The sequence below is a fragment of the Gracilinanus agilis genome, chromosome 6, assembly GCF_016433145.1.
Source record: "Gracilinanus agilis isolate LMUSP501 chromosome 6, AgileGrace, whole genome shotgun sequence".
Lineage (NCBI taxonomy): Eukaryota > Metazoa > Chordata > Mammalia > Didelphimorphia > Didelphidae > Gracilinanus > Gracilinanus agilis.
The window spans coordinates 295,928,397-295,944,371 of NC_058135.1; the positions used below are offsets into that span (position 1 = coordinate 295,928,397).

General features: G+C 41.8%; 2 protein-coding genes and 1 pseudogene across 2 annotated transcripts; 1 reads left to right on the plus strand and 2 right to left on the minus strand.

Moving 5' to 3' along the window:
* The first annotated feature begins 707 nt into the window (after window positions 1-707).
* LOC123251965 lies at window positions 708-1,983 on the plus strand (annotated as a pseudogene).
* A 2,631-nt stretch (window positions 1,984-4,614) lies between these two features.
* LOC123252841 (zinc finger protein OZF-like) lies at window positions 4,615-7,884 on the minus strand. The gene is made up of 3 exons (XM_044682077.1): window positions 7,742-7,884; window positions 6,520-6,794; window positions 4,615-6,099 (listed from the first exon to the last, which is right to left on the minus strand). Exons 1-3 carry the CDS (start codon window positions 7,882-7,884, stop codon window positions 5,225-5,227), a joined length of 1,293 nt encoding a protein of 430 aa, XP_044538012.1. The 3' UTR covers window positions 4,615-5,224.
* A 2,676-nt stretch (window positions 7,885-10,560) lies between these two features.
* ZNF195 (zinc finger protein 195) lies at window positions 10,561-15,749 on the minus strand. Its single transcript, XM_044680751.1, has 4 exons — window positions 15,579-15,749; window positions 14,828-14,880; window positions 13,006-13,132; window positions 10,561-11,553 (listed from the first exon to the last, which is right to left on the minus strand). Exons 2-4 carry the CDS (start codon window positions 14,858-14,860, stop codon window positions 11,450-11,452), a joined length of 264 nt encoding a protein of 87 aa, XP_044536686.1. The 5' UTR covers window positions 14,861-14,880; window positions 15,579-15,749; the 3' UTR covers window positions 10,561-11,449.
* Between the last annotated feature and the right edge of the window lie 226 nt (window positions 15,750-15,975).

Sequence of the window (15,975 nt, forward strand, 5' to 3'; positions counted from 1 at the left end):
CTTCCTGCAGAAAATGAGATTTGAGCTGAGTATTGAAGCCATTTGGGGGGAACGAGGAGGAGGAGCTGAGGAAGGAGATCATTGTAGGCATGGGGCAGAGTCAATGCAAAGGCATGAGGTTGAAATATGGAGGGTCATGTTTGAAGAACAGGAAGGATACCAGTGTCATTGGATCATAGATCAGGCAGAAGGATGGAAAATATAAGCAGACTGGGAAGGTAGGTGAGGTTGTGAAGAGCTTTTGTAGAGAGAGTTTCACATTTGATTCTGGAGGAAATGGGGACCCAGCAGAGCTTCTTGGGCAAGGAACTAACATCATCCAACTTTCTTATTAGGGAGATCACTTTGGCAGCTGAGTGGAGGATGGATTGTAGTGAGGGAGACTTAAGATAGGAGGACCAATCAGTAGGCTTTGGCAGTCATCCAGAAATGAGATGATGAGGGCCTAGACTATGGTGGTGGCAGTGCAAGAAAAAAAGAAGCTAAGGGAGATTTTATGAAGCAGAAATAAGACTATAAATATCCGTAGAACTCAATATTTTTTTCCATCCGAAGCCTTGGCATCCATAATGTCACTAAGTCTTTGTTTTTTAAAAATACAGTATGGGATCTTTCCTGCATGGATGCCTAGTGAGAGGCTGACAAGAGAGTCAGAGCCACCATGTGCTGTCATCTGTCACGCAGATCCTGCAGGAGCCACTGCCACTATGGGCAATCGGGAGGATCTGGTGTACCAGATGAAATTGGCCAATAGGACAAAATGGTAGAATCAATGAAGAAAGTAGAGTGAATGGATGTGGAGTTGACAGTGGAAGAAAGAAAACTCCTGTCAGTTACATATAAAAATGTGGTTGAAGGGGCAGCTGGGTAGCTCAGTGGAGTGAGAGTCAGGCCTAGAGACAGGAGGTCCTAGGTTCAAACCCGGCCTCAGCCACTTCCCAGCTGTGTGACCCTGGGCAAGTCACTTGACCCCCATTGCCCACCATCACCAATCTTCCACCTATGAGACAATGCACCGAAGTACAAGGGTTTAAAAAAAAAAACTTAAAAAAAAAAATGTGGTTGAAGCTAGAAGAGCATCCTGGCAGATAATCAGCAGCATTGAACAGAAAGAAGAAAACAAGGGAGGAGAAGATAAACTAAAAACGATTTGGGAATAGCGGCAAATGGTTGAGACTGAACCAAAATTAATCTGTTGTGACATTCTAGACGAATTGAACAAAGACCTCATTCCAGCAGCAAACACTGGTGAGTCCAAGGTTTTTTATTGTAAAATGAAAGGGTGAGGAACTTATGGAAAAGAATGAGGGTCCTATGGAAAAGAAAGCTACCTGCATTCAGAGGAAGAACTACAGGAGTGGAAACACTGAAGAAAAACAACCGCTTGAACACATGGGTTGATGTGGACACGATTGAAGATGTAGACTCGAAAGGACCACACCAATGCAACTATCAATAATATGTAAATAAGTCTTGATTGATGACCCAGGTTAAAACCAGTAGAAATGTGCGTTGCATATGGGGGATTTAAGGGGAAGGGTGAAGGGTAAAGTAAAAATATGAATCACGTAAAAAAAAAAATGAGATGCAAGGGGACAGCCACATATATCTGGCTGAATTTGCCAGAGGAAATGACTGGAAGGAGGCTGCAGAGAATAATCTGGTAGCTTATAAAGCTGCTATTGATACTGCAATGACAGAACTTTTGCCAACACACCCCATTCTCTTAGGTCTTGCTCTCAACTTTTCTATATTCTACTAGGAAATTAATAATTTCCCGACTGTGCCTGTAGGTTTGCAAAAAGGGCTTTTGATGATGTAATTCCAGAACTGGATATGCTGAGTGAAGAAAGTTATGAAGACTTCACACTTATCATGCAGTTGTTACCTGATAACCTGACACTATGGACTTCAGATATGCAGAGTGATGGTGAAGAATAAAATAAGGAAGTGCTGCAGGGTATGGGAGATGAAAACCAGTGAGACATCAAAACCAACAAGAGAATCCATCTCTGACCACCTCACTTCTCCCCATCCCCCATGCCCAAATTCCCCATTGTCATTCACTGAGAAACACCAAATCTCACTTTTACATTTGGTCTCAGATTTTAAGTTCCTGCCTTGTTGGTTTTTTAAAAAAAGTTTTCAAAATGTTCTTAAAGGCAAGAGTGAATTTCTGTGGATTTTACTGGTGCTAGCTTTGAGTTTCTTTAAGACATTAAATGGACTACATAGAACCTTTTTCAGCATTACTGTATTGTCTCCATGCCAGATGTGGCAAGATAACCATTAGAAATGGATGTTAAGTTGTAACGCCATTAGACTTCTAAGTGAAGTGAGAGTCTAGGAAAGAGGTTTATTGCACTGAAGGGTATATGTAGTGGTATTTTTCCTTTTTATAATTGTTTAAACCAAATTTTATGCCAATGTTTAAAATTGATAGGAGATACAAATAAAAATGAAAACACAGTGCTTTAATTAAATTTAGAGGTTCCATTGGAATATTTATTGCAGTGGTTTTGCTGTAAAAAGTCTTTCCAAGCTAGGCTGAAATGATACTGGTAACAGCCCAACAATCCATGGCTGCTCATTCTTTTACCTTCCCTCACCACAGGTTAGCATTGTAGGTGGCACTGAAAAGCCTGTATGTGTGTTGGATTCTTTGGTTTTCTTCTTCCCTCTTCCCACTCTACTTTTCTTCCCTGCACTCCTTTGATCACTCAATCTCATTCATTCAGTATGTGTAGTTTGAAGCTAATTTGTATGGCTGGATATCTGACTGGAGCCACAGATACAGATCTGTACCATTCTTACTGTGGATTATTACTTTTCAGGGGAGAATGGATTGGGATGACTGGTTTAATTATACCAGTGTCTGGAAAATCAAATGTTTCAACCTTTGATTCCACTGCTATCTCCCCTCAAACCTTTAGAAAGGTCTGTATTCACCTCTCAGATTCCTCTCATTGAGGATTTATATTTTGGCTGGACAAGACCCATTTTGGAAATAATCATTTGCCTCACTTTGATTATTTGTTCTGTCATTAGCATAACTTCTGTAATTGTTCCTATAATTGTAATTTCTTTAATTATTTCTGTTATCATTATTTCTAGAATAGCAGATTTTCCTAGATGAGTTGTTCCTAGTTTCCATTATTTCTAAAATTATCGAATACTTGAGTCCAGCTTCTGTAATTTAATATTAAAGTTCACTTTTTCTACATAAGTTAACATGCTGGTCTTTGGTTTGTAGATTCTCACAAGGGGCCACAGCTATTCGATAATTTGAATCTCTTTTTTCAAGCTTTTCTTTAATACTTTATCTCCTTTCTTAATAGCTGCACTATTGTCCAGGCTGCAACAATTTTTCACAAAATGCCTTTTAAATTGTCTAACATCCCTTTCTCTGGTCAAATCTAGGTCTGTATATCTCCCTCCCAGTTCTATAAGTCTGTCCATGAACTGGGAAGGACTTTCATCTATCTCATCTGAATTTGTCAAAATTTGTCCAGCTACTCGATCTGTCAGAACATGCCCTCATGGCTTTGAGTACTGACTCCCTGGCCTGACACAAATTAGAGAAATCAGCTTCGTTGTTAAAATTCCATTTGGGATCTTTTGGCAGCCAGTGAACTGCTCCTCTTCCACAAGCCTCATTAGTGAGATAACCTTATCTTTCTCCCTTCTTGTAAACACCTCCTCTAGAAATGTTCAAAATCAATCCAGATTGGATCAAGATTTTAATAAATACTTTCCAGCATTTTCACAACAGCAATGGGCTCTTCCTGAAAAGGGGTGCTCTGCTTAAATCTAAATATTCTGTGGGACAAATGGTTTTTGATGGCTTGTGGTAACTAACTCTTCTTTAGGATTAAAAGTTGGTACTTCTCTTAAGGGGAAGAGGCCTGCATCTGATTATCTCTTGTTGTTTCTTTCTCTTGGGTTTCTGCATGAGCTGCCACAGAGTTGGTAGAAGAAATAGGTTGTTTAGTGAGAGGTACTTTCATTAAGTTGAAAAATAATTTAGGAATTTGAGAGACACAGTCTTCAAGGTATGAAAATCAAGTCTCAAATAAGCTATTTGCCCATTCTTTCTTCTTAGAAAGAACTAGGGAAATTATTTGGTAAATCTGAAGAATTCCTATCAGAAATAAATACTCCACAAAACAACAACCTGAAAAAATCAGAAACTAGGAGCTGTGCCACCTCATTAATTCTCCCAGGATGCAAGAGTTGTTTGAGATAGGCTGAAACCTCCTCCTTCACTATGTGTGCCATAATGTCCAGCACCATATGGAATTGCCTATAAAAATTTAGAAACAGAATATTAACACTTTAATTAAACTCATATCTGTCTCACCAAGTATTTTCTAAGAGTTAATTTAAGGGGGCAGATGGGTAGCTCAGTGGATTGAGAGTCAGGCCTAGAGACAGGAGGTCCTAGGTTCAAATCTGACCTCAGAGACTTCCCAGTTGTGTGACCCTGGGCAAGTCACTTGACCCCCATTGCCTACCCTTACCACTCTTCCACCTATGAACCACTACACAGAAGTTAAGGGTTTAAAAAAAAGAAAAAAAAAAGTTAATTTAAGGATTTCAACAAAGTGAGGAGAGCACCTTAGCAGAAACTTTAATTTACATAGGAAGTACAAGTGAAAAGATAGAAAAGTGGAAATTACTATTCTTACACTCTATAAACATACCATATATTCCTAATATGACCTAGAATTTCCTAAAAACAATGTCTTATCAGTATAGGTTCTGCTGCCTGGCACACAAGGCCTAATCTATTCTACTCTATAAATTACTCACTAATCACTTAAATTCCTACATACCACTTATTTCTTCAATCAGTTTTCTACAGAAGCACAACTGTCAGTAGCCAACTACCAGTAGTCCCTTGCCTCAGAGACAGACCTCTTGCTCTCTAGAGATCCCAGAGTGAAAATGCCCTGAAATGTCCACAACTGCTTCCTTTCTCTTGTCACTTCCTGTCAGAGAGCAGTCTACCAACTCCCCTCAGTCTTGGTCTCCCTAGTAATGGAATCTTCAGCTATGGATCACTGATTCCTGCAAGTTCTGGTTTACTTTGACATCTTGCTCTAGCAACTTAAGGAGACAAGAGAGAGAGAGATTAAGGAAATCCCTTTAACATTGGATCCATAAGATTATTTGATTTATAGCCAGAGTGGCTGTGTCTGGGTGTCTTTCCAAACTTCTTTCATTAATAAGGTTCTGCTGCAGTATGGATTCTCTCATGTTGACCAAGTCTGGAGCGCCGATAGAATGTCTTTCCACATTTCTTGCATTCATAACGTTTCTCCCCAGTGTGAATTCTATGGTGTACAGAAAGAGTAGAGCTCTGACTGAATGTCTTTCCACAATGTTTACATTTATAAGGTTTCTCCCCAGTGTGGATTCTGTAATGCTGATCAAGTTTTGACCTCTGACTGAATGTCTTTCCACATTGGTTGCATTCATAAGGCTTCTCCCCACTGTGGATTCTCTGATGTACAGAAAGACTGGAGTTACAACTGAACGTCTTTCCACATTGGTTGCATTCATATGGTTTCTCCCCACTGTGGATTCTCTGATGTTCCACTAAATGGTAGCTCCGACTGAATGTCTTTCCACACTGCTTGCATTTATAAGGTTTCTCCCCAGTATGGATTCTCTGATGTACAGCAAGGTCAGAGCTCCGTCTGAATGTCTTCCCACACTGGCTGCATTCATAAGGTTTCTCCCCACTGTGTATTCTTTGATGTAGGGCAAGACTGGAACTACAACTGAATGCCTTTCCACATTTCTTGCATTCATAAGGTTTCTCTCCACTATGGATTCTCTGATGTACTGCAAGATGGGCTCTCTGACTGAATGTCTTTCCACACTGGTTGCATTCATAAGGCTTCTCTCCACTGTGGATTCTCTGATGTTGAACAAGTTCAGAGCTCTGTCTGAATGCTTTCCCACACTGGTTGCATTCATATGGTTTCTCCCCACTGTGGATTCTCTGATGTACAGCAAGACTGGAGCTACAACTGAATGTCTTTCCACATTGCTGGCATTTGTAGGGTTTTTCACCAGTGTGGGTTCTCTGATGTACAGCCAGACTGGAGCTACAGCTGAATGTCTTCCCACATTGCTGGCATTCATAAGGTTTCAACCCACTGTGGATTCTCTGGTGTACACCAAGATTCGAGCTAAAACTGAATGTTTTCCCACATTGTTTGCATTCATAAGGTTTCAATCCACTGTGGATTCTCTGATGTTGATCAAGTTTGGAGCTCTGACTGAATGATTTTCCACACTCTTTGCATTCATAAGGTTTCTCTCCACTATGGATTCTATGATGTATAGAAAGACTGGAGTTACAACTGAATGTCTTTCCACACTGATTACATTCATAAGGTTTCAATCCACTGTGAATTCTCTGATGTACAACAAGATTAGAGCTACAACTGAATGTCTTTGCACATTGCTTGCATTCATAAGGCTTCTCACCACTGTGGGTTCTCTGATGTTGATGAAGTTGGGATCTCTGTCTGAATGTCTTTTCACACTGGTTGCATTCATAAGGTTTCTCCCCACTGTGGATTCTCTGATGTTGATCAACTTTGGAGCTCTGACTAAATGTCTTTCCACACTGCTTGCATTCATAAGGCTTCTCCCCACTGTGAATTCTATGATGTACAGCAAGACTAGAGCTGCAAGTGAATGTCTTTCCACATTGTTTACACGGATACGGTTTCTCCCCACTGTGGATTCTCTGATGTACAGTAAGACTGGAGCTAAAACTGAATGTCTTTCCACATTGCTTGCATTGATAAGGTTTCTCCCCACTATGGATTCTGTCATGCTGATCAAGTTTGGATCTCTGACTGAATGTCTTTCCGCAATGCTTGCATTCATAAGGTTTATTCCCACTATGGATTCTCTGATGTACAGCTAGATCACAGTTCCGTCTGAATGTCTTTCCACATTGCTTGCATTTGTAAGGTTTTTCCCCACTGTGGATTCTCTGATGTACAGCAAGACTGGCACTGTGCATAAAAGTCTTTCCACACTGATTACATTCACTAGATTTTTGCTCAGTACGCATTCTCTGATGTTCAATAAGGAATGAATTTTGAGATTCACAGAATTCTCTCCAAGGTAATTTATCGGGAACACCACTCATGAATCTTAGGTCATCATTTACTTCCACAGAAAGACTCACTTCTTTTGCAGTCACTTTCATTTCAGGTCTGATCTCTTCTTCTGAAAGAAATAAACACTATAAACATACATATAAATATACACTATAAATATACACACATAACCACATATATAACAATATCTCCTTTCCTTGACTGTTAGAACATAAACTGCTTTATATCCTACCTCCTTGGATATCTAAAAGGGAATTCTTAATCCCTTTCTTTAAATTAACTAGGGACCTGAAGGTCTTTGTAGCATAGAGATGTGTAAGGATTAACTAGCCCACAGTGAAAGGAAGTAGAAACCAGAGAGACGGAAATTGAGGTAAGAAGGGGATACAATGGGGTCAGTTTCAGTTGGTCAGGAGAGGAAGTCAGTTGCTGACAGATTAAGGCAGTCGTGGGGAAGTTGGCTGCTGAAAGTGTGTTAAATTGGTGTTTAGTTGCTGTAATCTGTGTAAATTGTTGCTTTTTTGTCTTTAGTAATTATACAGGCATTTTTTAAAGCTATAAATTCTGCACCTTGAGCACTAAGGGCAGTTGACCATAGAGTGGCAAATTCTGTGTCTATAGAAGCTCCAGTGTAGTATATGGCATCCCTCGTGAAAGAAGAACCATCAGTGAATAAATCTAGATCTGGGTTGTCTAGAGGAGTGTCCAAGGGACTATCTCGAAATTTTTCAGCCATGGACACTAAAGATTCACAATTGTGTAATAGTTCTCCTTTAACTGGTCAATCCAGAAACAAGGTGTCAGGGTTAAATGTTGTGTGGTATTTTAAGGTGATAGTTTCATTGCCTAACAAGGTGACTTCACATCCTGCGAGTCTTTGGAAGAAAAATGCCTGTGTTCTATACCTTAGCAACAATGATTTGATTTCATGTGGACACATTATGGTAAATGGCATCCCACTACTAAATCAGCAGATAGTTACTAATAAAGCTGTTGCAGCTACACCTCTAAAACATAATGATACTCCTGAAGCTACTGGATCCACCTGGGCAATGTAATGAGCAAATGCACTAAAACACCTGAAGCCAACCTTCTCCATTCATATATATATAAAGTGAAAGGCTTTTTTTGTAATCTGGGATGCTGTTTTCACTTAGAAAGAACTGACAGGTATTCCGTCTCCAATAAAAGCTGTTCAGTCACAAAATTTTTTATCAGTGACATAAGGAGGTTAGTGATTTCCCCATAGTAAGGAACCTACTGTCTACAAAACCCTGCTGCTCCTAGAATTGATCTCGACTGCTTCTTAGTGGAGGGAGCACTTTATTTCTGAATATCCCAGACCCTCCTCCAGGTTCTTTTCAAGGTCACTCGAGTTAATTTCTAGTTTTGCTTCAAGGTGAGCTTTTCAGCTTTGAGGTCAAACAAACTATTATTCTGTTTCTTCCTAAAGAGGAATAGGCAGAATGCGAAACCTCCTATCACTAGAAGTACAGTTAGGAACAGTGTTATATAAAGCCACTGTGAAATATTCTGTTGAATAATGAGCCATTTTAGATAGACAAGAAACAGCATCACAATCTGAACTAGACTACTAAGTATCATATTTAATCTCATTATTAATTTTGCAGTTCTACTTTATATCAGTATATGGTACTGTTTAACATTAAGAGTCAACAGCTGTAACAATTAACTGCTAGGATCTTGACTTAGGGATAGTTTCAGTAAAAAGTAAGGAAAATGATCAGAAGTTTTTAAAAGGATTAGTCAAACTCCTGGCTGGCTCCCCAACTAAAAATGTAAGGGTTAAGTTAGGGGTTTTGACAAAAATAAAAGAGCAGCTTTTAATAACTTATGTTTTTTTTTTAATTTTTTGTTTTTGTTTTTTAAATAAAAACACTTACATTCCATCTTAGAGTCAATATTGTGTATTAGCTCCAAGGCAGAAGAGTTGTAAGAGTAGGCAATAGGGGTCAAGTGACTTGCCCAGGGTCATGCAACTGGGAAGTGTCTGAGTTCAGATTTGAACCTAGGACCTCCCATCTTTAGGTCTGGCTCACAATCTACTGAGCTACTCAGCTGCCCCAATAACGTAAGTTTTAATGAGAATATAATAGAGGTGTGTGAAAATGGAATTAGCTCACCCTTATTCATTCTTTAGACTTTAGCCACCAGGAATGGGTCACTCCACCCAACTTAGAATTAAGTGGCTAGGAGGGAGGTCTATGACCCACATGTGCTAGTGACAAATCAAAAACAAGTGACTGGCCCATGGCAGTGTGGGAGTCTCTTAAAGGAATTGTTTGATAACTCAGGTTACTTGTTAACTGGTTTCAGTGAGAGTGTAGCCAACTTGCCACTGGTAGCAAAAACCCTATCCTTACAAAAGTGGTTTTGTACATGAACATTGTTTAAAAGAAACGAAAACAAATTGATATATGCCACTGATCTCCAAGTATAGTTATCAGTTAGAAAAAACAAATCTTTCAAAGCATAGTTGGCAATGCATATTGTTCATTGGTTAGAGAGGTAAAACCAAAAAAAGAATTTTTATCCCTCAACAAGAAAGCTTATACAATTATCTTCCTATTTTCCACCTGATATAGATACCAACATGTTCATGATATTCTTCTTAAAAATCACAATACTGGAGGTGGTGCATTCTAATTCAACCTCAGAAACTTGCTAAGACTTCACAGGAGCCCTATCTCCCTTTTCTCAAGCATAACACGGGCATAATAAGATCAAGTAACTTCTAGAGTTCCTATGAGGATCAAATGAGAAAATATTTACAGTGTGTGACACATGGTAGGTCCCCTATGCAAATACTGGCTTTTATTTTATCAGTATAATTCTGATTATTTACTCCTTTAATTACTTTTCCTCTTAAACTCTCAATCTTTTCATTCCTCTATTTCCTCATTTCCCTGTTGAATGAATGCATTTCCATTCCCCAACGCACTTTTCTCCCTGGATCATCTTTTTAAACCACCTCATGTTGGAATCCTAGACTGTGAATTCCAGGACAGCTCAGACTATTTTGGTCCTTCCTTTGTATCCTCAGTGCTTAGCACAATCCTACAACCTATTTTATATTTAATCCATGGTTATTGGTTGGGGCCAGGGCTTATGTCAGGCTGAAGCTCTACCAGGGCACTTGCATTCTGGTCTCTCTCTTGGAAGGAAATGCATGCTCTGGCCTCAGCCATGTTTCTCTCCCTTTCTGGCCCTTATTTCTCAGTACTCAACAGTAACTCTTTTGGAACTTGAGCAGTCCCAATCCTGAAGATCCCAGAGGCTTCTTTTTAGGCTCTCATCTCCCTAAACTGAGGTGCTGTGGTCACCTGCTTCTCCAAGAACACAACAAAGATTGATGCCCAGAGGAGGAAAGGACCTGGGGCTGATGATTTAGACAAAGATTAGTTTTGGATTGCAGTCAAGGAAGGCAGCAGTCCTCACTCCTCCTCATGTGCTGCAGGTCAATGGAGAGAAGGAAAATCAGGAAACAGCAGTTGCCTGACTCAACTCTCCATAGATGCTCCCTAATCTCAGCTGGGTCCTCACTATAGAAAAGCAATCCTGTGGTGTCTCTACTATGGATTCCCCTTGCCACCCACCACAGCAGCCTTCCAAGTATTTCCCTGGTCTCCAGCTCTCCTTCATGGCTTCCTCCCACCCCCTGCCCAAACATTCTGAGCTGAGAACTTGGCCTCATATTTCACTGAACAAAAGCTGGACCTCTCTGCAGAGCTCTCTTATCCTCCATATCTTACCCAACTCAACTGCCTACTTTTCCTTTTTGGCCTCAAGATCAGAGAAAAAGGTCATTCTTCTAGCTAAAGAAAATCCCTTTCCATGTGCAAAGAATCCCATCTCATCTTTCATCTCAACTCTTTTACTCCTTCTTCTAGTCTTCATATTTTTCTTTAATTTTCAGTCTCTCCCACACTAATGAATTCATGACTCTTTTTTTATTGTAACCAATAAACCATTTCTCTTTAATCCTCCAAACACTCTCACTTGATCTCTACATCTTCAAGAGATACTGTCCAATGTCTGTCCTCAGATTCAGGGGTAAACTGCTAGAGATGGCCATTTGCAGTGAGTTGTGCCATTGCCTTTCACTTCTTTTCTCTACTATACTTTCCCCCAGAATCCCCAGTCTGGCTCTCCTGAAGCCCCAGGCCACTTCCACCCATTAGACCTCTCTAGTGCTCCTTCCCTTCAGAGCTTTCCCTCATGCTTCACTACAGCACAGAGAAACATCAGGTAACCATGGCTCTCACACACCACTTTTCACCTCACTCACCTGGACAGCAGCTCCTCAGGCCTTCTTGCTCTAGCATCCACAGGGCTTCCCTTTGCTCCAAATAAGAGATCACATCTTCTCTGGGAACTGCAAGCCCTGGACATGGGTAATCAATTAGGGAGAAAGAGAGAAAGAAATTTGTCATTCAGTTCTCTATTGGGAAGGGCATGTGAATCCAGTGGCTCCATTTAGAGAGGGGTTCACGGGATTCCCACATGAGTGTACACTCACCCCAAAGTGTTTATAATGCTGGGAAACCAGGATAGGATGTGCCTGTTATTCTGCCGTGGGACCTCACATGAGCAGCAACCAAATCCTCTGCCCCAATCCTCATGGCCAATCCTGTCATGTTCCCTTCTAGCAGGAACTCCTAACCCCAGCCTGGGGAAAAGGGTTATTGTTGTGGATCAATCTGAAGTCCCAGACACAGAGCTCTTATCCCATTGCTCAACCTGCTTCTCACTCCCTGAACCTCCTATAAACCTTTGGAATGTTCTCTTTGGTTAGTCTGTGCATCTTCCACTGTGGATCTCAACCACTCCTCGTTGTTCCCAATTCTGTTTCTCAACCACTCAATCAGTCCTGATAGTGACAGAGGAATGCAAGCAGCAACTACAGGATGTTTACAAGGACTCCTGAAGAATAGTTCCCAAAGCATTTATTTTGAGGGAGTCGAGGGGGGACAAGATCATGAAACCAATTTGGAATTAGAAAATTTGGTTCTAGTGCATGTTCTTTGTAGAAGGTGGACTTGTTCCATAGTTTTCCATTTTCACAAAATCAGAGGCAGCTAGAAGTGTAGTGGACAGAGACCTGAGGTTAGAGTCTCAGAAGGCCTCAGTTTAAATCTGGCCACATACAATTATTATGTGTGTGTGGCTCAGAACAAGCCACTGAATCTAATCTCTATTTCCTCAACTGTAAAATGGACATAATCATGTGGGAAGATTAAGGTGATGAAGAAGTGATATAATTTAAAGGAAAACCTTGGCAGAGTATCTGGCAAAGAACAGGTCATTATAAATGCTTATTCCCTTCCTTCCCTTTCTCATCAGCTATGTGTGTTGGAGGTTTAGGGCAACAGGAAGGAAGAAAAAGGACAAACCTGCTCTACTCTGGACACCTAGGAACTGTGAGCTACAAGTTTATGTTTGTTAAAGAGAAAAATATTCCAAATACCAGATCCACCCTAGAGAGGAAGAGGTTGGGAAGAAAATGTGCCAGAGGAGTCTTCTGAGATGGGTTTGGGAGACACAATTCCAGGCTAGGTAGAGGGGAGATGGAACCATCTGTGAGATTACTTCCTGATTCCCCAACATGGATTTTATCTCAGACATCAGGAGCACTAAAGGGAACCTGCACAGTCCTATTACACAATTCAAAATCCTTTATAGGAAAATTAGGCAGCAGAGGGGTTTGTCTCTTTGGACTCGGCATACTAGCACTTTTCCCTTCCTCATAGCTGATAAAAATTCCAAATCCTGCCAATTTCTAAAGAAGATATTCTATTGGATGGTACCCTCAGGTAGCGAAGAGAGGGCTCCTTACCCACAGAGTGCAGGTTCCGGGTATTCTCCAACATCACTTCCTTGTACAGCTCCTTCTGGGGAGGGGACAAGAGGCGCCACTCCTCCCTTGTGAAGTCCACAGCCACATCCTTGAATGTCACCACCTCCTAAAGCATCAAAAGTCAGAGGACAGAGGGCTGAAAGCCATGTCAGGATTAATAATCCAACTCTCATCAGCTACAGGAGGAAACTGAAGCACACAGAAGGTCTTGCCCCCAACCTTTTAGGAGTGTCAAAGTCAACCTTAGAAACTGTGATGTGGGTGGGAGAAAAGAAGGGAATAGGAAGAAAAGTATCCTAGCTGGGGTAGTCCCAAGCCCAGAGGGGGAAATTGAATGGAGTCCTTCGGTGCTCAATAAGCATCAGGAAACAACTTTAGAGTATAGAATAGCTGGGTTTATTTAGTTTAGGGAAAGAAAAGTTCTAGGGAGGCTAAGAAGTAGATCTCTGAAGGGTTCTCTAGAAAAAAACCACTCTGGGGGGGAAAAGGCGCCAAAAGCACCAGAAACTCTCTCTCTACTTTCTCAGACACACCTCCCACATGTGGGAGGTGTGTCTGAGGAACTTGTGGTAGGGAATCCTAGGGGTTGTAGTCTCCCAGGACTTAGAATGTTTTAAATTGCACAAAAACATAGAATTTCAGAGAGCAATCACATTTTGAGAAAATAGTTCTCACTGGAATAAAGCTGAGGAGCATCTAACTACAGAAGGTGTCTCTCTATGAAAAGGTGGAGAGAGTCTCTGCTCTATCTGTGAGTTGTGCGGATTGGTGGAGGAGAAAAGAGAGAGTGAAGTTCTTTCTTCCCAGAACTTATAAATGATACGTTCTCACCTGAAATCTGTGAAGAGTTGTGAGAATCAATAAGCACATGAAAAAGTGTTCGAAATTGCTCTTTATTACAGAAATGCAAATTAAAACCACTCTGAGGAACCACCTTACACCTATCAGACTTGCCAATATGGCACCAAAGAAAAGTGATAAATGTTGGAGGGGATGTGGCAAAATTGGGACACTAATACACTGCTGGTGGAGTTGTGAATTGGGCCAACCATTCTGGAAGGCAATTTTGAACTATGCCCAAAGGTCTTTAAAAAAATGCTTGCCCTCTGACTCAGCCATACCACTGTTGGGTCTGTATCCCAAAAAGATAATAAGGAAAAAGACATGTACAAAATGAGGGGGTTTCCATCCATTGGATAGACATAAAATAAATAAATTGCGGTATCTGATGGTGATGGAATACTATTGTGCTGAAAGGAATAATGAACTGGAGGAATCCCACATGAACTAGAAAGACCTCCAAAATGAACTGTGGGGAGTTGAATGCAATTGTTTTGAATGTGCACTCTTATGCCCAGGGGGACTGCCCACTGATTGGCTTTTTGTCAACGCGGCTAGCAATCATAGGATCATTTTTTTTGTCCTCTTTTCTTTTTATCCCCAAATTTCTGTAATTTAAAAGTTAGTTATGATTACAAAAGCTTTTGGGGAGACCAGTCTCCCTAGTGCTCTTCAGGGGGGAATGTGATATTAGAAATTTGGGAGTCGAACTAATTTTGAGGTCCCTGATCTAAACGTCCTGGGGTCATTTAAATCTCTTTCAAACTACATTTCCCAAGAGTCCTCTTGCATAATACAGGTAGACAGGAAGTGTAGTAACATAGAGAAAAGCATAAAGTCTGAGGACTGGATTGGTACTTCCTCTTTTCTGGCTGTAGAGCAGGAGCCAGGATGGGAGAAGCAGGTAAACCCTAATAAAACCCTTTTTAAACCCTAATATCTGGGGCTTCAATGCACTGACCTGGGCTCGGACTCTGTCCCTCTCGAAGGCCATTCTCTGGGAATCCAGGCTCCCTGTAGAGGCAGCAAAGTAGCCCCAGTGAGTCCATATGCTGAAGCTCCTCCATCCTTTGCTGGGTCTTGTCTCCCTACTCAGGGTCCTGCCTCCATGTTCCCATCTCACCCCACTTTATTGCTCCCTGAATGGAACGCCAGCCAAAGCTCTTCCCAACAGGTTTCCCTTGGACCAGGGAAGATCTAACTTCTCTGCACATCTGAGAAGCAAAAGGTGGCCTGGAGCACCCAGGGCAGTCCCTCCCCTCTTTTCCCAGGATAGAAAAGCCTTTTGTCCTCACTGTCTTTGGGCTCACTCACTGGGTCAATTGCTCTTAACTGAACCTCAGAAGAAAGCTGCCCTGAACCTTCTTTGGGCCAGGACCTGGGCTGGAGATAGAGATGGGACCCAGAGGGGCAGAGGTTTTCCCTTCTCTTCCCAGCCCCGAGGCTGTCCTATAGGGATGTACACAGGGTAAGAGGCCACAAGAGTTACCAAGGGCCATGCCTGCCCTCAGGGGACAGCCTGCTACCAACAGAGGGATGGAGGGGGGCAGCCCAAGGGAGGGGTAGCTGAGGAAATGAAGAGGATCTGAAGGGTCACATATGCCCCCTCCCTCTCCTACTCCTCTTCTGACCCCCCCATCTTCTCCCATCCTCCGAGACCCCTAAGAGGCAGAGCTCTGCCCTCCTGGAACCCCCCTCCACAATGTACCCACCTGTTCTCACTTTGGTAACTCTTCTTTCCCTCCTTCAGGGTTTTCTGGGCAGAGTCTGGAGTTCTTTGCCATTTTCTTTGGCCATCTGAGTTAATCCTCTGCCTGAATCCCCCAGAGGTCAAACCAAGAACTCAGAGCACCCTGAGGTGAGCAGGATCTGGTCTTGTCTCCTTTCCATAACATGGAGTGCTGAACTGGAAGGAGGATGAGTAAGGCTGAAGAAGCAGAGATCTTCTCCCAGCCAGCCCAGCTCCTCCTGCACACAGAGACTGAAGGAACTCTGCCCTGGCTTTGTCTTCTTCCCCAAGATGGACCCCAGAAACACCACTTTGGCTCCTGGGGACAGGAAGGCAGAGTTCATGGATCCTCACACAGGGCTGGGTCTGAAGGCATGACA

What these genes read in the sequence shown, in the direction of transcription:
- LOC123252841 (XM_044682077.1), bottom strand. Translation starts at nt 7,884, where the DNA reads ATGGCTGAAAAATTTCGAGATAGTCCCTTGGACACTCCTCTAGACAAC. An exon ending in ACAGAATTTGCCACTCTATG is followed by an intron (nt 6,795 to 7,741) that starts GTCAACTGCCCT and finishes AAAGACATTCAG; the next exon opens with TTTTAGCTCCAGTCTTACTG. An exon ending in GAGATCCCAACTTCATCAAC is followed by an intron (nt 6,100 to 6,519) that starts ATCAGAGAACCC and finishes GTCTGGCTGTAC; the next exon opens with ATCAGAGAACCCACACTGGT.
- ZNF195 (XM_044680751.1), bottom strand. Translation starts at nt 14,860, where the DNA reads ATGGCCTTCGAGAGGGACAGAGTCCGAGCCCAG. An exon ending in GGGACAGAGTCCGAGCCCAG is followed by an intron (nt 13,133 to 14,827) that starts GTCAGTGCATTG and finishes TTGATGCTTTAG; the next exon opens with GAGGTGGTGACATTCAAGGA. An exon ending in CCGGAACCTGCACTCTGTGG is followed by an intron (nt 11,554 to 13,005) that starts GTAAGGAGCCCT and finishes ACCCATGTCCAG; the next exon opens with GGCTTGCAGTTCCCAGAGAA.